The sequence below is a fragment of the Schistocerca serialis genome, chromosome 10, assembly GCF_023864345.2.
Source record: "Schistocerca serialis cubense isolate TAMUIC-IGC-003099 chromosome 10, iqSchSeri2.2, whole genome shotgun sequence".
Taxonomy (NCBI): domain Eukaryota; kingdom Metazoa; phylum Arthropoda; class Insecta; order Orthoptera; family Acrididae; genus Schistocerca; species Schistocerca serialis.
Window position 1 is genome coordinate 60,193,653 of NC_064647.1, and position 21,401 is coordinate 60,215,053.

Below are 21,401 nucleotides of genomic sequence, written 5' to 3' on the forward strand. Positions count from 1 at the left end.
TTAGCTGGCAGTATTGGCGCTCTCTGTGTTGCAGTAGTTCGAGTTTCGAAGATTTTTGTGAGGTAAGTGATTCATGAAAGGTATAGGTTATTGTTAGTCACGGCCTTTCTTTTGTATGGATTATTGAAAGTCAGATTGCGTTGCGCTAAAAATATTGTTATCAGTTTAGTGATGATCAGAATAAGTAAAGAGTGAAATGTCTGAGTACGTTCAGTTTTGCTCAGCTGTTTGAAAATTCATAAATTTTTCTAAGGGGAGGTTTCAATATATTTCTTGCAAGTCAGTAAGTACTGTCATTTTCAAATACTGGGTGATAGCCTGGCTAATTGGGAGTCGTGAACTACGCTGCTTTCTCTTGACCACTACTGCCTCACCTTCCAGAGGTAGGTGGTTCTTATTCCCACAGCGATTCTTTTCAGACAGTAAGCAATACGTATAGCGAGTTTGTTTGAAATTGATCTGTGGGCATAGGATAAGATGTCATACATACATACATACATACATACATACGCACACACATACTAGGGGATAGGAAAAATGATGTCAACACATGTACTTGCTTGGGAACGGTTTATTAATAAGGGGCCAGAGCACCATTTGCCTGTAATAAGGCTGCGATTCTTCGTGGAATACTGGCATATAATGATTGTAGAGTCTCCAGTTGAATGTTATGACACTCTTCCATCAGAACCTCTCCTAACTCCTGTAGTGACGACGGAGGTGGGAATCTGCTCCGGAGTCTGCGATCCAATACCGCCCACAAGGGTTCGATAATGTTCAAGTCCGGAGACTGTGCTGGCCAGGGAAAAAGCTGCAGTTCAGTTGCATGCTTCTCATACCACGACTGTACTGTCCTGATTGTGTGAATGAGTTCACTGTCGTCCTGAAATATGACATCATTGCTGGGAGACAACATTTGAATCATGAAGTGCACCTGATCACCTAAAATGTTCACGTAATCGTTGGCTGTAACACGGCCTTTGAGGGTAAGGATGGGACCAGCAGAATACCGTGAAATGGCTGCCCACACCATCACACTTCCACATTAATGCTTAACCGTTGGAATCAAGGAATCAGGACTGTAGGTTTCTTTTGGCGTACTCCAGACGTAAGCCCGGCCCGATGTTGGAAATAACGAAAACGTTGACTCGTCGGACCATATGGAGTGTTTGCACTGATCAGCCGTCCAGGATTTATGCTCCTGACAGCAAGTTCTTGCGTTGGTTGCCGTCACTAATGGTTTAGGTATAGCATCTCGTCCATGAATATTCGCTTTATGGAGTTCTCGGCGGACAGCGTCGATAGATACGGAGTCTCGAAGATGGCTACTGAGCTCTGCAGACACTTTAGCTGCCGTAATTTTGTGTTGTTCTGACAAAATTCGTGTTAGCGTACGACGATCTCTGCCATTTAGTTTTGATTTGCGCCCACTGTTATGTTTACACGTTGATGTGTTTCGATTTTTTGTGTAGGCTGTCATGACTATTGAAACAGTTGCTCTCGAAACATTTAAGAAGTTGGCTGTCTTGGTAACTGATGCTGCAGCTAATCGGGCAGCCACAATCTGCCCTCTTTGGAACTCTGTTAGGTGTTTCATTGCACGTCGACCTCGGCCTTTGAATTGCAAATGCGAAGTGTGCACTACTCGTAAACAACCTGCACTGATGTCTACTCCCTACTGAACAGGCGCAGGCCAGTGCAACACGTGCCTTACCTGCGTTGTTGACCGTCAAACACAACCATCCCATTACCACCACTGTACACATTATTTTGCCTATCCGCTGCACATACACTTCTATAATACGTATTGATATAGACAGAGATTTCGATAGCGTTCCTCTGATCTACACTGCGCATCTGCTCTGAACCACTAACCATTTGCATAGACAAACATGCCAGTTTAACGTTTGTTCCCGCGATCTTCACGGTTTTTCTATTCTAATGGCCAGGACCGCCTATCACACAGTAAACATGCTGTCTTTTATTCCAGAGACATTTCGCGTTATGTTCCACTACTAGATCAGCAGTTACCATACCGTATTATTTTTCAGATCGCTTATAATACAGGAATCAGTGAACTACCGTACACTGATGAGTCAAAACATTATGACCACCTGCTTAATAGCTTGTTGGTCCGTCTTTGGAACGAAATATATCACTGATTCTGGGGATCAGGTATCCGACAGTTTGTTGGTACCTTTGAGGAAGTATCTCGTATTAGGTGTCTACGCACAGGTCATGCAGTTCGCGTAAATAACGGGCCGCTGATCTGCGTACGCGCTGATGGCGCCCGATATAGGTTCCACGGGATTTACATCAGGCGAATTTGGTCGCCGAGAAATTAACGTGAGTTCACTACACTGTTTCCCAAACCACTGTAGCACCGTTCTGGCTCCGAGACAAGGACGTCCTGCTGGAAGGTGACATCGCCGTCTGGGAAGACATCAACCACAAGGCGCAGCTGTCAGCGTGTCTTCGATTACTGCCATAACGTAATGTTGCTCCCTCCAGCCTGCGCCCTCGGCGCGCTGCACGTTTCGAGCCGCCGCTCACCTCGATGGCGGCGTTTGTGGAGACGACCATCGACCGAGCGTAGCAAAAAAAAAAAAGTCATTCATACGAAGAGGCGACACGTTTTCATTCATCGACGGCCGAGTCCCGATGGTCCCATGCCCATTACAATCGTAACTAACGATGTCGATGGGTCAACATATGAACTTGTAGGCGTTGTCTGCTGCAGAACTCCGTGTCCAACAATGGACGAAGAACGGCGTGCTCTGAAACACTTGTGCGCGCGCTGGAATTGTGCTCCGTCACAGGTGCCACAGACCACCATCCAACCTATTTGTTCTTTACAGAGTAGACAAGCCATAGGACTGCCCGTTCTGTGACGAGTCGTGGACGTCCAACCTTTCAGCTCCAGGTGGTAGTTTCACTGTCCTGCCTCTTTCCGAAGACGCTCACGACAGTAGCACGGGAACAATCGAGCAGCTTCGCTGTTTTTGGGATACTCATGCACAGACTCTGCTTAATAATGAGCTGCCCTTTGTTAAAGTCGCTTATTACAATGAAATGAATACCCCTAAATGCATATAGGCGTTGATATAAGTCAACGGGAACAGCTGAAAATGTGTGCTCCGACAGGGACTCGAACCTGGCAGACGCTCTAACCTTCTGAGCTACCGAGGACACAGAGGACAGTGCGACTGCAGGGACTTATCTCTGGTACGCCTCCCGTGAGAACCACATTCCCAACTTATTGTCCCGCACTATATTCATAGTCACCCCTGCCCATTATACTCATTACTCGCGACTTGCTGCCGATTCCCGTAAGAGTTCGGACATGTCCGAAAGAACAGATACTATCTTTATATATATACAGAGTGTTACAAAAACGTACGGCCAAACTTTCAGGAAACGTTCCTCACACACAAATAAAGAAAAGATGTTATGTGGACATGTGTTCGGAAACGCTTAATTTCCATGTTAGAGCTCATTTTAGTTTGTTCTTCCACCTACGCTCAATGGAGCACGTTATCATGATTTCATACGGGATACTCTACCTGTGCTGTTAGAACATGTGCCTTTCCAAGTACGACACAACATGTGGTTCATGCACGATGGAGCTCCTGCACATTTCAGTCGAAGTGTTTGTACGCTTCTCAACAACAGATTCGGTGACCGATGGATTGGTAGAGGCGGAGGAATTCCATGGCCTCCACGCTCTCCTGACCTCAACCCTCTTGACTTTCATTTATGGGGGCATTTGAAAGCTCTTGTCTACGCAACCCCGGTACCAAATGTAGAGACTCTTCGTACTCGTATTGTGGACGGCTGTGATACAAAACGCCCTTCTCCAGGGCTGCATCAGCGCATCAGGGATTCCATGCGACGGAGGGTGGATGCATGTATCCTCGCTAACGGAGGACATTTTGAACGTTTCCTGTAAGTGTTTGAAGTCACGCTGGTACGTTCTGTTGCTGTGTGTTTCCATTCCATTATTAATGTGATTTGAACAGAAGTAATAAAATGAGCTCTAACAAGGAAAGTAAGCGTTTCCGGACACATGTCCACATAACATATTTTCTTTCTTTGTGTGTGAAGAATGTTTCCTGAAGGTTTGGCCGTAGCTTTTTGTAACACCCTTACCTCATCGGGTTCCCGCATTTGCAGCCAGTACCTTCTCGAGGGTGGTCCCCCGTGCGCGCCTGCCCCGGTCACGCACTCTTGTTACTGCGTCACGTGCCGGCGGCAGCCAGCGTCGTGGTGCGGCGGTCGTAATGCTCTGGCTGATCAGTGTACGTGTTTTAAATACCAGACATTAATGCATGGTATTCAGTCTTACATGTTTTTCCAGCAGCACAATAGCGGCGAGGATTGCGACATTGTTTTCTGCACAGAATTATAACTGATTTGGCTTTGAGTTTGTGATTCAAATATACAGGCACACTGTAAATACTAATCTTAGCTATGTAATCAAATCCTCAGTATAAGGAAGTACGTTACAAATCACATTCTTTTTGTAATTTTTCAGAATGGAGCCCCTATGGTTTATTGCCACAAAGGTGAGTAAATTTTGAGTTCAATAATTATATTTAATACAGGTACACGAGTAAGGCCGTAATAAACCAGAGGCATTTCGATGTTTTCGGGACCTTGAAATATTTGTAAGAAACCACTTTCAATGTCTTTCAAATTATTTCTCAATAGAGTCTCAGCAAAAATATTTTGTCGTCAAACATCAAGTAAACAAACCTTGCTAATAGGAAAGACGTGATGAGAATTAGAATTACTTATGCGCCAACGGAAGGTTACTCGTACTTTTTGTATATATGGAGATCTTTGTGACGATCTCCAAAATGGTTCAAATGGCTCTGAGCACTATTGGACTTAACATCTGTGGTCATCAGTCCCCTAGAACTTAGAACTACTTAAACCTAACAAACCTAAGGACATCACACACATCCATGCCCGAGGCAGGATTCGAACCTACGACCGTAGCGGTCACACGGTTCCAGACTGAAGCGCCTAGAACAGCACGGCCACAGCGGCCGGCTGTGACGATCTAATTACTTCATTTTCCAGTGTGTAACTCTTACGTACTTACAGAATGTGATTCCATAGTTCTAAATTTCCCCACTTTTACAGTCTGCACTAGCACTGTAACATCAGTCAGCTTATACAATGATAAATGAAGCTTTGTCACTAACACTGTTGCGAACAAATACCAGTGTTGCTGGCGGTGACAGGATAAAACACTGCACTGCGTGCCGAAACTCCCATTCATTCAAAGAGTGAGATGTGTCTACCACCACCGACGGGTAAACGGGACAACAATAAGTCCCCAAATCTGCGTATAATGTGACAAACGTGAAGCGTTTCCGCGCAGAATTCTACGCACATGGGCTGAAATCTGCAGATGCCTACTGCCCACGTCTCCCGTATCTAACGCTTTTATTAGTCTCTAAGGAGAAAAGAAGATACGAAGAAACTCTCAGACCTTGAATTTATTGCAGAGGGCAAATGATCAAGCGTGTGTGCAAAAATGTGTAGTTCACTATAGGTCGTCTCTTTCATGATTATCAGATGAGTGTGCCTTGAGTGACAAACAGTCATAGCAATCGTCGTTGATTGAAGTTCTTTCGAATAGCTTCTCAGTCTGGAGCTCCAGTCTTCCACACTATGACTGCTTGTTAAGCGTGGTGGAGAACGCAAGGAAAACATTATGACTACATTCTGTTACAAAGGCAAATTTGAAAGTCTGTCATCTGTAATTACGCTCGCAATATACGAGGGTAATCCCAAAAGTAAGCTCTTCTATTTTTTTTAAGTACATAGACCTGTTTATTTCTACAATGGCTTACATCAGTTTACAGCTTGAACATTTAGCTATTTTTCGACATAATCACCATTTCTGTCGATGCATTTTTGTAGACGCTGTGGTAGTTTTTGTACGCCCACGTCATACCAGCTCCCCGCCATGCTGTTCAGAAACTTTTGAACCTCTTCATTCACCTGCTCGTTGGAGCTGAATCGCTTTCCGGCCAAATGATCTTTTAACCCAGGGAACAGGTGACGGTCACTGGGCGCCAAGTCCGGACTATAGGCTGGGTGGGTGATTATGTTCCACGGAAACTGTTGCAGGAGAGCAACGGTTTGCCGAGCGATGTGTGGGCGAGCGTTGTCATGGTGAATGTGTACGCCCTTGCTCAACATTTCTCCTGTTCTGAATTGCCCGTTTTTTCAGAGTCTCACAGTACCTGTTAGCGTTAATTGTGGTCCCAGCGATTCAACTCCGACGACGAGGTGAAAGAAGAGGTTAATAACTTTCTGAACAGCATGGCAGCGAGCTGGTATGACACGGGCATACAAAAACTGCCACAGCGTCTACAAAAATGCATCGACAGAGATGGTGATTATATCGAAAAATAGCTAAATGTTCAAGCTGATAACTGATGTAAACCATTGTAGAAATAAACAGGTCTATGTACTTATAAAGAAATAGGAGAGCTTACTTTTGGGATTACCCTCGTAGGTTGCTGTGGACAAGAGGTGTTGTCCAATTGATACCTTTAGCACAATTACTTCGGAACAAGATGTTCTTCAGCTGGCAGAGATAAGCATTAGGCGGCACAGAAACTAACGCCCGCAACTGACTACTGCTCTCACAGGCTGGTCGTAGTCAACTTCATCAACAAAATAGAACGTGGAAATGTGAAACTTCTGTGAGACTAAACTTCAAACAAATCATACACAGCCCAAGAACAATCATGGACACAAGAGAAAGTAAAAATTACGTTAACATTCGGGAGTGTACAGGAACATAACCGAGAGGGTACAATTTTAAATTCGCAATACTTTATTAGAGCTGTGACCCGAAAACGTTTGCTACAAAGGCTGTCACAGACGGGCACAAGACTCCTGCAGGCCCTACGCTATGCACACAGCGGCCGGCTGCCCTACCATGAACACGGCGACTACAGGGTGGTGCAGGGAACTTCTAAATCAGTCCGCCCCGGGAGCTGAGTGGTCAGCGTGACAGACTGTCAATCCTAAGGACCCGGGTTCGATTCCCGGCTGGGCTGCAGATTTTCTCCGCTCAGAGACTGGGTGTTGTGTTGTCCTAATCATCATCATTTCATCCCCATCGACGCGCAGGTCGCCGAAGTGGCGTCAAATCGAAAGATCTGCACCAGGCGAACGGTCTACCCGACGGGAGGCCCTAGCCACACGACATTTCAATTTCTTTTCTAAAACAATTAACAAACGTACACGTGACAACAAATATGATGATTCCACAAGCCCACAATCCGGGGATTGTACAGCACAGGGGCAATTATGATTAAAAATATCTTCATAAATAAGAACACTTTTAGAACCCAACTCTAAATAAAATATACACACTGAATGGACCATTTATGTATTGAGGGGGTAACTACAGTGTACTGGACAGGGACCTTGACAACTGCTTCGGCGGACCAAACGGGCTGGCGCAGTGGTTAGCATACCGGACTCACATTCGGGAGGACGACGGTTCAAACCCGCGTCCGGCCATCCTGATTTACACTACTGGCCATCAAAATTGCTACATCAAGAAGAAATGCAGATGGTAAACGGATATTCATTGGACAAATATATTGTCCTAGAACTGACATGTGATTACATTTTCACACAATTTGGGTGCATAGATCCTGAGAAATCAGTACACAGTACGTGTACAGGTACAGCTACCCATGCAGCTTCAACACGATACCACAGTTCATCAAGAGTGGTGACTGGCGTATTGCAAGAGTGGTGACTGGCGTATTGTGACGAGCCAGTTGCTCGGCCACCATTGACCAGACGTTTTCAATTGGTGAGAGATCTGGAGAATGTGCTGGCTAGGGCAGCAGTCGGACATTTTCTGTATCCAGAAAGTCCCGCACAGGACCTGCAACATGCGGTCGTTCATTATCCTGCTGAAATATATGGTTTCCCACGGATCGAATGAAGGGTAGAGCCACGGGTCGTAACACATCTGAAATGTAACGACCATTGTTCAAAGTGCCGTCAATGCGAACAAGAGGTGACCGACACGTGTAACCAATGGCACCCCATACCATCACGTCGGGTGATACGCCAGTACGGCGGTGACGAATAGACGCTTCCAATGTGCGTTCACCGCGATGTCGCCAAACACGGATGCGACCATCGCGATGCTGTAAACAGGACCTGGATTCATCCAAAAAATAACGTTTTGCCATTCGTGCACCCAGGTTCGTCGTCGAGTACATCATCGCAGGCGCTCCTGTCTGTCAGTGATGCAGCGTCAAGGGTAACCGCAGCCGTGGTCTCAGAGATGATAGTCCATGCTGCTGCAAACGTCGCCGAACTGTTCGTGCAGATGGTTGTTGTCTTGCAAACGTCCCCATCTGTTGACTCAGGGATCGAGACGTGGCTGCACGATCCGTTACATCAATGCGGATAAGATGCCTGTCATCTCGACTGCTAGTGATACGGGGCCGTTGGGATCCAGCACGGCGTTCCGTATTACCCTCCTGAACCCACCGATTCCATATTCTGCTAAAATTCATTGGATCTCGATCAACGCGAGCAACAATGTCGCGATACGATAAGCCGCAATCGTGATAGGCTACAATCCGACCTTTATCAAAGTCGGAAACGTGATGGTATGCATTTCTCCTCCTTACACGAGGCATCACAACAACGTTTCACCAGGCAACGTCGGTCAACTGCTGTATGTGTACGAGAAATCGGTTGGAAACTTTCGTGATGTCAGCACGTTGTAGGTGTCGCCACGGGCGCCAGTCTTGTGTGAATGCTCTGAAAAGCTAATCATTTGCATATCATAGAATTTTCTTCCTGTCGCTTAAATTTCGCGTCTGTACCACGTCACCTTCGTGGTGTGGCAATTTTAATGGCGAGTAGTGTAGGTTTTCCGTGATTTCCCTAAATCGCTCCAGGCAAATGCTTATACTGTGAAGAAGAGTAGGCTGAAGTTCGAGACATTAGTCAGGAAGAATCAATACGCAAAGAAGTGGGATACGGAAGTACTAAGGGATGACGAGATACGTTTGAAGTTCTCTAACGCTATAGATACAGCAATAAGGAATAGCGCAGTAGGCAGTACAGTTGAAGAGGAATGGACATCTCTAAAAAGGGCCATCACAGTAGTTGGGAAGGAAAACATAGGTACAAAGAAGGTAACTGCGAAGAAACCATGGGTAACAGAAGAAATACTTCAATTGATTGATGAAAGGAGGAAGTACAAACATGTTCCGGGAAAATAAGGAATACAGAAATACAAGTCGCTGAGGAATGAAATAAATAGGAAGTGCAGGGAAGCTAAGACGAAATGGCTGCAGGAAAAATGTGAAGACATCGAAAAAGATATGATTGTCGGAAGGACAGACTCAGCATACAGGAAAGTCAAAACAACCTTTGGTGACATTAAAAGCAACGGTGGTAACTTTAAGAGTGCAACGGGAATTCCACTGTTAAATGCAGAGGAGAGAGCAGATAGGTGGAAAGAATACATTGAAAGTCTCTATGAGGGTGAAGATTTGTCTGATGTGATAGAAGAAGAAACAGGGGTCGATTTAGAAGAGATAGGGGATCCAGTATTAGAATCGGAATTTAAAAGAGCTTTGGAGGACTTACGGTCAAATAAGGCAGAAGGGATAGATAAAATTCCATCAGAATTTCTAAATTCATTGGTGGAAGTGGCAACAAAACGACTATTCACGTTGATGTGTAGAATATATGAGTCTGGCGACATACCATCTGACTTTCGGAAAAGCATCATCCACACAATTCCGAAGACGGCAAGAGCTGACAAGTGCGAGAATTATCGCACAATCAGCTTAACAGCGCATGCATCGAAGCTGCTTACAAGAATAATATACAGAAGAATGGAAAAGAAAATTGAGAATGCGCTAGGTGACGATCAGTTTGGCTTTAGAAAAGTAAAGGGACGAGAGAGGCAATTCTGACGTTACGGCTAATAATGGAAGCAAGGCTGAAGAAAAATCAAGACACTTGTAAGTAGGCTGTTTATGTTTTCTCTATGTAAGTAGGCTGTTTATGTTTTCTCTATGTAAGTAGGCTCTTATATTGGTAACGCCACGTAGCGCTATGAAAATCACTGGCTGTGCTGTGTGCAGTCTGTGGCTGCTTTGCATTGTTGTAATACTCGCCATTGTAGTGTTAGGCAGCTGGCTGTGAACAGCGCCTAGCGTTGCGCAGTTGGAGGTGAGCCCCCAGCAGTGGTGGATGTGGGGAGAGAGATGGCGGAGTTTTGAAATTTGTCATGAACTGCTATATTTATATATGATGATATCAAGGTAAATACATTGTTTGTTCTCTATTAATATCTTTCATTTGCTAACTATCCCTATCAGTAGTTAGTGCCTTCCATAGTTTGAATCTTTTATTTAGCTGGCAGTAGTGGCGCTCGCTGTATTGCAGTAGCTTGAGCAGCGAAGATTTTTGTGAGGTAAGTGATTTGTGAAAGGTATAGTTTAATGTTAGTCAGGGCCATTCTTTTGTAGGGAATTTTGAAAGTCGGATTGCGTTGCGCTAACAAAATATTGTGTGTCAGTTTAAGCACAGTCTTGTACTATTGTTCAAAGGGGACGTTTCACACTTTCATAGGATTTGTCGACCTGGAAAAAGCGTTCGACAATATAAAATGGTGCAAGCTGTTCGAGATTCTGAAAAAAGTAGGGGTAAGCTATAGGGAGAGACGGGTCATATACAATATGTACAACAACCAAGAGGGAATAATAAGAGTGGACAATCAAGAACGAAGTGCTCGTATTAAGAAGGGTGTAAGACAAGGCTGTAGCCTTTCGCCCCTACTCTTTAATCTGTACATCGAGGAAGCAATGATGGAAATAAAAGAAAGGTTCAGGAGTGGAATTAAAATACAAGGTGAAAGGATATCAATGATACGATTCGCTGATGACATGGCTATCCTGAGTGAACGTAGAGAAGAATTAAATGATCTGCTGAAAGGAATGAACAGTCTAATGAGTACACAGTATGGTTTGAGAGTAAATCGGAGAAAGACGAAGGTAATGAAAGTAGTAGAAATGAGAACAGCGAGAAACTTAACATCAGGATTGATGGTCACGAAGTCAATGAAGTTAAGGAATTCTGCTACCTAGGCAGTAAAATAACCAATGACGGACGGAGCAAGGAGGACATCAAAAGCAGACTCGCTATGGCAAAAAAGGCATTTCTGGCCAAGAGAAGTCTACTAATATCAAATACCGGCCCTAATTTGAGGAAGAAATTTCTGAGGATGTACGTCTGGAGTACAGCATTGTATGGTAGTGAAACATGGACTGTGGGAAAACCGGAACAGAAGAGAATTGAAGCATTTGAGATGTGGTGCTATAGACGAATGTTGAAAATTAGGTGGACTGATAAGGTAAGGAATGAGGAGGTTCTACGCAGAATCGGAGAGGAAAGGAATATGTGGAAACACTGATAAGGAGAAGGCACAGGATGACAGGACATCTGCTAAGACATGAGGGAATGACTTCCATGGTACTAGAGGGAGCTGTAGAGGGCAAAAACTGTAGAGGAAGACAGAGACTGGAATACGTGAAGCAAATAATTGAGGACGTAGGTTGCAAGTGCTACTCTGAGATGAAGAGGTTAGCACAAGAAAGGATTTCGTGGCGGGCCGTATCAAACCAGTCAGTAGACTGATTAAAAAAAAAAAAAAAGAAAAAAAAAAAAGAGAGACAACAGGCTGTGAATCGTGGATGTTGCCGGCAGCTGCGAAAAAGGTTTAGGGTTTTAGACTTCATTTATTCACTGTTGATTTGTCCTGTAGAAATCAATGCTGTAGGAAATAGGAGATATGGAAATGGAGCGGAGTTGCCCAATCCTGGTCCCCAAAACAATAAATTCAGTAGTGAAAAAAAGGAACTTTATTGGCCTCACACAGGATGCCAAAAATAACAGAAATAAAAATATTAACACAAGTCTAACACAGAATTGTTCTTATGGGGCAACCGAAAACACAGATTTGAATGGTATCTTCCAGTAGGCATATCATTTCAATATCAGAAACGTGTAGTGTTAATGTTTCCCAAAGAATTAATGACCATGTGTATAGCGTCGACCATACTACGGGCCCAGTAATCATCGATCCGAGCAGTATCCACAATGATGAATCCGTACCTCGTTAAAGAAAGCTATATCGTACCTTTTTCAAAGTGACAAATATATTCTGCAACTCCTCTTACAGTGGCTCATTAATGGAAAACAAATAGGTGACACCATTTGTGTTGTGTAGACTTGTCTAATTTTCGATAACTCTAATGCTAAGTAAATATAACACTGGATATTAAATACGAATAGTTTTAAATTATGCAATCCATAGTAATTCCTACGTTTTCATTCCTTACAAGGGAATCTCCCCATCGCACCCCCCTCAGATTTAGTTATAAGTTGGCACAGTGGATAGGCCTTGAAAAACTGAACACAGATCAATTGAGAAAACAGGCAGAAGTTGTGTGGAACTGTGAAAAAATAAGCAAAATATACAAACTGAGTAGTTCATGGGAACATATGCAACATCAAGGACAATAGGATCGCAGCAGCGCCATGGTCTCGTGGTAACGTGAGCAGCTGCGGAACGAAAGGTCCTTAGTTCAAATCTTCCATTGAGTGAAAATTTTTATTTTTTATTTTCAGTTTATGTGACAAACTCTTATGTTTTCATCACTTTTTTGGGAGTGATTATCACATCCACAAGAAAACCTAAATCGGGCAAGGTAGAAGAATCGCCAAGTGTACAAGTTAGGTGGGTCGACAACATATTCCTGTCATGTGGTGCACATGCCGTCACCAGTGTCGTATAGAATATATCAGATGTGTTTTCCTGTGGAGGAATCGGTTGACCTATGACCTTGCGATCAAATGTTTTCGGTTCCCATTGGAGAGGCACGTGCTTTCGTCTACTAATCGCACGGTTTTGCGATGCGGTCGCAAAACACAGACACTAAACTTATTACAGTGAACAGAGACGTCAATGAACGAACGGACAGATAATAACTATGCAAAAATAAATAAAGTATAATTTTCACTCCAGGGAAGACTTGAACCAAGGACCTCTCGTTCTGCAGCTGCTCACGCTACCACGGGACCACGGCGCTCCTGAGCTCACAATGTGCATGATGTTGCCTATGTGGCCCATGGACTACTCAGTTTGTATATTTTGCTTATTTTTTCACAGTTCCACACAACTTCTTCCTGTTTTCTCAATTGATCTGTGTTCAGTTTATCAAGGCCTATCCACTGTGCCAACTTATAACTAAATCTGAGGGGGGTGCGATGGGGAGGTTCCCTTGTTAGATATTAGAGAAGGTTCTGGATGATTGTGAATCAGTATTAAGACACCAAATTTATAGTCAAGACTGGTGTGACTTTTCTTTCAAAACAGTATTTCCTTTAGTTCACTCTTATGTGTAAGATTATTAATGTATGTCTTGCTTCATGTGTGAAGATTTTCTATCTCAAACTTGTTCCGAAACAGGTTGACGCCATTCATTACCTTCTGGGTTGTCAACCAACCACTCATGCGAAGTGTAACCAGTTGTTATTGTTCTTTCAAAGGGTTCCAAATACTTTGGCATGTAGTCTCATACTACATATGTAAGCATAAACTGAGGCCGTTCGCAAAAGCATTGCTTGGCTGTATTACCTTCTGGATACTACTTTGAAATTAAAATTTTTCTTATCCCTTTGTTCCAGAGAAAATATCTCCCCTTGTCACTTGTAAATTGTGTGCCATTGTCTGAGAGCAGCTCCTTAGGCTTGCCAGCTATTGCCAGATGGTCAGCTCATATGAATCTAACGACACACTCGTCACATTCCTGATTGCATACAGTCGTAAATACTTATTAAGCACAGCGTAAAATGCTACCGCATAGCGAATTCTAGCCTTAGATTGTGGAAGAGGTCTATACATACCTATGGCAAAGCACTATTTTTATTTGTGTGGAATGATAGAGTGCAATTTTGCCCTGCATCAGAAGCTTGTGACTTCTGTTTTATCACGAATCAAGCAGGTCTTGATCATGTGTTGAATTCAGTATGACATGTTGGGAAAGTAGCAGTACTCACTGAGTCTGTCTGTAAACTTTATGCCAAAGTGACCCTTTACTATGCGTGTGTGCCAAATGAGATTTTTTATGGCCGTTGCTCAGTATATGGATTTCTCTGATAGTACAATATCTTCTATCAAATAGTGGGATGTCGGTTGTTCATGATTCCCTACTAACAGTTTTCCTTTACATTGATCCATGAAGGATCATTGACTTGCAGATGCGACGCATTCGTGCACAGATCAAGAAAATGTAGCTGATGTGTTTTATCTTTCATGACCAACAACTGTACACCGCTTTCATTGTATGTATTGTGGGTGATGTCTTGTAATCCTTGTGGGAGCCTCGGAAATGCATCAGTGACCACATTGTCTGTTCCTTTTACACACACTATCCCACTTGTTGTGACAGTGAGCAACACACCAAGCGGAAAGTTTGAGGATATGCGGTTACTGTAAAGTTTGACGTAGTGTCGCACTAAATAACAGTGGCAGCACTGGAATCCTCCCACCATCGCAAATGCTTCTAGTTTGATTGTGGAATAAGCCTACTTACAATTATTTAAGACGCAGTTCACAAAACTGATTGTCCATACCATAGTTTTACTATCCTCTTGATTAGAATGGAATAGGCAGCATTCTACTCCTACTTTTGAAGCATCAAGTCTAAGCAAAGGTCTAAGACTCATGACAGGATGAAACAACACCCGTCCTTCAGACAAGCTGGCCTTGATCTTGTTAAAAGGCACCTGGCACTAAGGTGACCAATGTCATTGTGCCTAGTACTTCAATAGAGTTTTCACTGCAATCCAGTTGAGAGCCAGGTCTACAAAACGTCCACAAAAAAGAACAATCTCCTAGAGATGACTTGAGTACTTTCTTTGTTTGAGGACGTGTCAAATTGATGATTGCTTTTATTTTCTATCAAGCAAAATGGCCAAAAAATTTAGTTCAGTCTGCCCAGTCTCAGATTTCTGAAAACTTCTAGTAATACCTGTTTCTCCAAAGGTTTGTAATAGATTTTTACTGAGAGTAAGACACTCTGTTTAGGCAGCAGTGGCAATTAACAGATCATCCATGTAGAGTGTAACTTGATACAGTAGTTCAGGTTAACGTACCAACTCCAGAACTATGACAAGTACAACAGAGCTAACAGAGACACCAAACGGCAAGATTTTAAACTGACAGCTCCTACCAGCAAAAACAAAGCCGGTTTATTTCTGCATATTCTTACCCGTAAGAGGCACTTAAAACAATACTGCTCACGTACATTGTTCCATGAAATTTTTGTAGCAGCTCTCCTCGATTTTTAGGCTTTGTCCTGGCTGGTACCAATATTTTACTCAAAACTTTAGCATCGACCGCCAGACGTATTTTACCACCAGGCTTAGCTACTGATAAATGTGGACTTGCATAAGGACTGCTTGATGGTTCGATGATTCTCCAATGCAACATCTGGTTCATTTCCTTTGAGAAGGCAGGTCGTTTTTTCCCCACAGAATGGAATATGACAGCTGAATGAATAGCTTGCGAGATACTATTTCTAGTTTGCACTCATAATAGTTAGCCTAATTATTCCAGGCTTTTCCTAAAAAAGATCACTGTTTGTGGACAGAACACCCGGCAGATCCACTGTCTGGTGGTCGTCAATATGACGCGATTCAGACGCTTTGTACTCAGCGGCAGTTATTGTATCATTGACACAGCAAGTATTTAAGCTACTAAGATTGAAAACCCAACGAAAGGATAATGTTCGACGAGTCTGGGTATCGAATGTCAGAGGCTTGTTGTGGTAGGGAAACTAGAACTGAAAAGGGAAATGCTAAGGCTCAATCTAGAGATCAGTGAAGTGAAATGGAAAGAAGACAATGATCTCAAGTCAGATGAGAACAAGGTAATATCAACAGCAGCAGAAAATGGCATAACGAGCGTAGGATTCGCTATGAATAGGCAGGTAGGAGAGAGTGTGTTACTGCGAACACTTCAGTGACAGGGTTCTTCTTATCAGAATCGACAGAAAACCAATGCCTTCGACAGTTCAGGTATACCTGCCGACGTCGCAAGCTGAAGAAGTGTATGAGGATATTGAAAGGGTAACACAGTATGTAAAGGGAGATGAAAATTTAATAATGGGGAACTGGAATGCAGTTAAAGGGGAAGAATTAGAAGAATAGGTTATAGGAGAACATGGGCTTGGGACAAGGAATGTGAGACGAGACAGATTAACTGAGTTCCTGTAGTAAATTTCAGCTAGTAATAGCAAATACTCTCTTCAAGATCACAAGAGGAGGAGGCATACTTGGAAAAGGTTGGGTGATACAGGAAAATTTCAGTTAGATTGCATCATGGTCAGACAGAGATTCAGAAATCGGATACTGGATTGTAAGGCGTACCCAGGGGCAGATATAGTCCCATACCACAATATAGTAGTGATGAAGAGTAAGTTGAAGTTCAAGAGATTAGTCAAGAAGAATCGATACGCAAAGAAGTGCGATACGGAAGTACTAAGGGATTACGAGATGTGCTTGAAGTTCTCTAGGGCTATAGATACAGCAATAAGGAATTGCTCAGTAAGGAGTACAGATGAATAGCAATGGACATCTCTAAAAAGGGCCATCACGGAAGTTGGAAAGCAAAACATAGGTTCAAAGAAGGTAACTGCAAAGAACACATGGGTAATAGAAGAAATTCAGAAAGGCAGAAATACAAGTCACTGAGGAATTAAATAAGTAGGAAGTGCAGGAAAACTAAGACGAATTGGATGCCTGAAAAGTATGAAGAAATCGAAAAAGAAAAGATTGTCGGAAGGACTGACTGTGCACATTAGAAAGGGAAAGCAAGCTTCGGTGAAATTAAAAGCAAGAGGAGAGAGGGGATAGGTGGAAAAAGTACATTGAAGGCCTGTATGAGGGAGAAGATTTGTCAAGTGTGGCAGAAGAAGAGATTGGTGATACAGTATTCGAATCAGAATTTAAGAGAGCTTTGGGGGACTTAAGATCAAATAAGGCAGATGGGATAGATAACAGAATTTCTAAAATGGTTGGGGGAAGTGGCAACGAAATGACTATTCAGGTCCATATGCTCGATACAATCTGAAGCAGGACTCGTCCGACCAGGCAACACGTTTCGAGTCGTCAACAGTCCAGTGTCGTAGCTGCTGGGGCCAGGCGAAGCGTAAAGCTTTGTGTCGTGCAGTCATGAAGGGTACACGAGTGGGCCTTCGGCTCCGAAAGCCCATTCGATGATATTTTATTGAATGGTTCGCACGCTGACACTTCTTGATGACCCAGGATTGACATCAGTAGCAATTTGCGAAAAGGTTGCCTTTCTGTCACGTTGAACGATTCTGTTCAGTCGTTGTTGGTCCCATTCTTGGAGGATCTTTATCCGGCCGCAGCGATGTCGGAGGGTTGATGAGTTTCTCTCCTGATATTCGCGATACACCCGTGAAATGGTCGTACGGGAAAATCCCTACTACATGCTACCTCAGAGGTGCTGTGTTCCATCGGTCGTGCGCCGGCCAAAACATCACTACATCACTTTCAACCTCACTTAAATCTTGACATCCTGCCATTGTAGCAGCAGTAAACGATCTAACAACCGCCCCAGACACTTGTCTCACATTAGGCGTTGCCGACTGCAACACCGTATCCTGCCTGTTTACGTATCTGTCTATTTTAATACGCATGCCTATACCAGATTCTTTGGCGCTTGAATGTAATTATTAGCGAAATCCGTAGAGTCAGCTCCAGGTAGCTGAGCGGTCAGCGCGACGGGATGTCAATCCTCAGGGCCCGGGTTCGATTCCCGCTGTGTCGGAGATTTTCTCCGCTGACGGACTGGGTGTTGTGTTGTAGTAATGATCATCATTTCTCATCCCCATCGGCGCGCGAGACGCCGAAGTGGCGTCAAATCGAAAGACTTGCACCCGGCGAACGGTCTACCCGACGGGAGGCCCTAGTCACACGAAAAATGGTTCAAATGGCTCTGAGCACTATGGGACTTAACATCTATGGTCATCAGTCCCCTAGAACTTAGAACTACTTAAACCTAACTAACCTAAGGACATCACACAACACCCAGTCATCACGAGTCAGAGAAAATCCCTGATAGTGACACGACATTTATATTTTTTACCAGAATGGAAACAAATGACTAACAGGAATAAAAGGCAAGAAAGAGAGGGAAGTGTAGTGACGTGCGTTAGAAGAACAGGAGTGGGACTGCACTTTGGCACACTTAAGAACAATAACATGTTTTTCATTTTCACAAACATATATATGTTTTATATATCAACGTCTTCAGAAAGATGTGAACTACAAAATGAACTTTTTTGAAAAATCTTTTATTCTTAATTTTTGGCCTGCTATCTCAAACACTCCAAGGGGGGACGGAGGGGGTGCACCACTACAAAGTTTTTGTCTCAGTTGGGAAATATCGTAGATCCGGGGCTGCAAATAAAATGTACGAGTTATGTTACACTAGAGTTGTGCATGGGGTGGGGTGGTATGCAGCGCCGGTTAGCTGAGCTGTGCTGTTGCAGCCGAGGTGCCGGAGATCCCGCCGGGTTACCACTACCTGCGGGGCTACGCTCTCGTCAAGCTGCACCGCACGCTGAAGCCGTGGTCGGCGGCGAAGAAGACCTGCGAGCAGGAGGGCGCGCAGCTAGCCTCCCCGACCAACCGCCTCGCCTTCGACGGGCTGAAGCAGATGTTTGTCAAAGTGCCAGGTGTGCACTGGGGCAACCTTGGAATCACCGACCAGTCCGACGAAGGCGTATTCGTGGGAATGGATGGTAATTTCTTTTGCAATTTAATTATTTCACACTAATGAGCCAAAACATTATGACCACTGCCCACCGCGAGCTTCCAGGTGCTGTTGCTGGCACATGACACAGTAACGATAGAATGTAAGCAGATGAGAGCGGACTGGGCAGTCACTGTAACGAACATACGGGGCACAAATTAGGAAATCCACTGACAAAGTGCACATTGTTCCAGCTCGCCCATTGGCATACTACTGTCGTGAGCACCTGTGGGAAGTGGTTGAGGGATGGTGAAGTGGTTGAGAGATGGTGAAGTGGTTGAGAGACGGTGAAGTGGTTGAGGAATGGTGAAGTGGTTGAGGGATGGTGAAGTGGTTCAGGGATGGTGAAGTGGTTGAGGGACAGTGAAGTGGTTGAGGGATGTTGAAGTGGTTGAGGGACAGTGAAGTGGTTGAGGGATGGTGAAGTGGTTGAGGGATGGTGAAGTGGTTGAATGGTTGAGGGACAGTGAGGTGGTTGAGGGACAGTGAAGTGGTTAAGGGATGGTGAAGTGGTTGACGGACAGTGAAGTGGTTGAGGGACGGGGAAGTGGTTGAGGGATGGTGAAGTGGTTGAAGGATGGTGAAGTGGTTGAGGGATGGTGAAGTGGTTGAGTGGTTGAGGGACAGTGAAGTGGTTGAGGGACACTGAAGTGGTTAAGGGATGGTGAAGTGGTTGAGGGACAGTGAAGTGGTTGAGGGATGGTGAAGTGGTTGAGGGACGGTCAAGTGGTTGAGGGACAGTGAAGTGGTTGAGGGACAGTGAAGTGGTTGAGGGACAGTGAAGTGGTTGAGAGATGGTGAAGTGGTTGAGAGATGGTGAAGTGGTTGAATAATGGTGAAGTGGTTGAGGGACAGTGAAGTGGTTGAGGGATGGTCATGACAGCAGTTAACTACGTGCGACAATTTGTGGACCAACCGCGTAACTTCATGCTTGAGGTCTCGCCCTGCGGCGATGGCATCTTCCAGCAGGATAACTGTTCATGTTTCAAGGTCAGGATCGGGCTGCAGTGGTTTGAGGGAAACTATAGTGAACTCACATTGATGCCTTGGCCAGCTTGTAGACTCCGTGTCAAGTAGAGTCCGTATTGTACTATATTTGAAAAGTGGAACAACACAGGTGTTCACAATGATTTGGCTCATAGGTGTATACAGCTTTTTTAGCGATCAAAAACAATAAATAGGCATGCAGCTTCAAATCGTATGGGTCACACTCACTATTGGTGTACATTATCTTTCCTTGAGCGATTTTAGGTTTTCTCACTGTGAATCAGTGCAGCATTCATTTGTTATGTCAGTATCTCAATTTTTGTCAAAATAAAATTGTATATCACGCAAACCAAGTTTAGAGTCATGAAACTACCGAAAGCTGCGCTAGACTATTATAAATAAATGTAGACTAAGATATTTTTCGAGTAGCATTGACAGTTAAGATCGTAACAGTGTTACCCATATGTTAGGTGTGGTGAATACCCATCAGACGTTATTTCAGTCGGTTTGTTTGCATATTCAGTCAGTGTCTTAGTAGACTCTTAGAAACAGGGAGCAGTGGACCGTCTAGAAACAGAGTGAGGATAAATGAACGGCCGCATAATCTATGGAACATATTTGTTTTACATATTTGTCCTCTTGTCTTCTTTAAAAATAAATGGCATTTATAGCAAAATTGAAACGGTCACTATTTGATTCAATTTTTATTCGATAACTGTTGATTTGTAACGTGAAACAGAAAGATGTTGTAATAGAATTAATAAAAACTATACACATTTATCATAAATATCTAGAATATTTCCTCAAAAATAGATAAAATTAAAAAACGCTCGAACAAAAAGATACGAAACATCGCTTCAGTAGTTCGTTGAACTTATATAAAATGTGTTTATATTAGTTATAAACAACTTTTGCACTTATCAATAATAACAAGAAACTCTCGCCTTCAATCATGATGAAGAACATTCTATTGAGAACAAATTAACAACAATAATGATATAGATTTTTTATGTTTGTGCTGCATGTACATCCATAAAAAGTAATTGCTTTGGTTACAAGAAAGGGCAGAAACTACCCGAGCAATTAATTTTTATTACTTATAAAATGCAATTTATATTTTATGAGGGGATTACGTGCACAGTGGACTGACACTGAACGACACGCACCTCTAATTATGTGCAGAACAAGCAAACAAACAAAACGGAAAGAAGTCGCCGGGTCCCAGTTTCCCTCTCTCTCATACCTTTATGTTTCTTCCGTACCAACGCTACCAGTGCCATCGGTAATCCTACCATTAACTACGACATTTATATGCTGTACCAAAATTATCGAACCGTATTTCCGGTAGAGCCCAGCTTTAACAATGTTCCATGGAATGCGAGCAGAAATGTCTCTGCAATGTTGAAAGATCACGTCAGACTGCTGAATGCTTCTCTAACCGTATTGTGAGTAATGTTAATTGCAGCATCATAACATTATTCTTAAC

The 21,401-nt window shown here is 43.6% G+C and overlaps 1 protein-coding gene across 3 annotated transcripts in view; it reads left to right on the forward strand.

The window, feature by feature from the left end:
• LOC126425139 (macrophage mannose receptor 1-like) overlaps nucleotides 1–21,401 on the forward strand; it is a 122,352-nt gene that overhangs the window by 64,446 nt on the left and 36,505 nt on the right. For all 3 annotated transcript variants that reach the window (XM_050088082.1, XM_050088084.1, XM_050088083.1), the window contains exons 3-4: nucleotides 4,535–4,565; nucleotides 18,666–18,917. In XM_050088082.1, coding sequence (XP_049944039.1) covers nucleotides 4,535–4,565; nucleotides 18,666–18,917 — 283 coding nt within the window. The remainder of the gene's footprint in view (nucleotides 1–4,534; nucleotides 4,566–18,665; nucleotides 18,918–21,401) is intronic.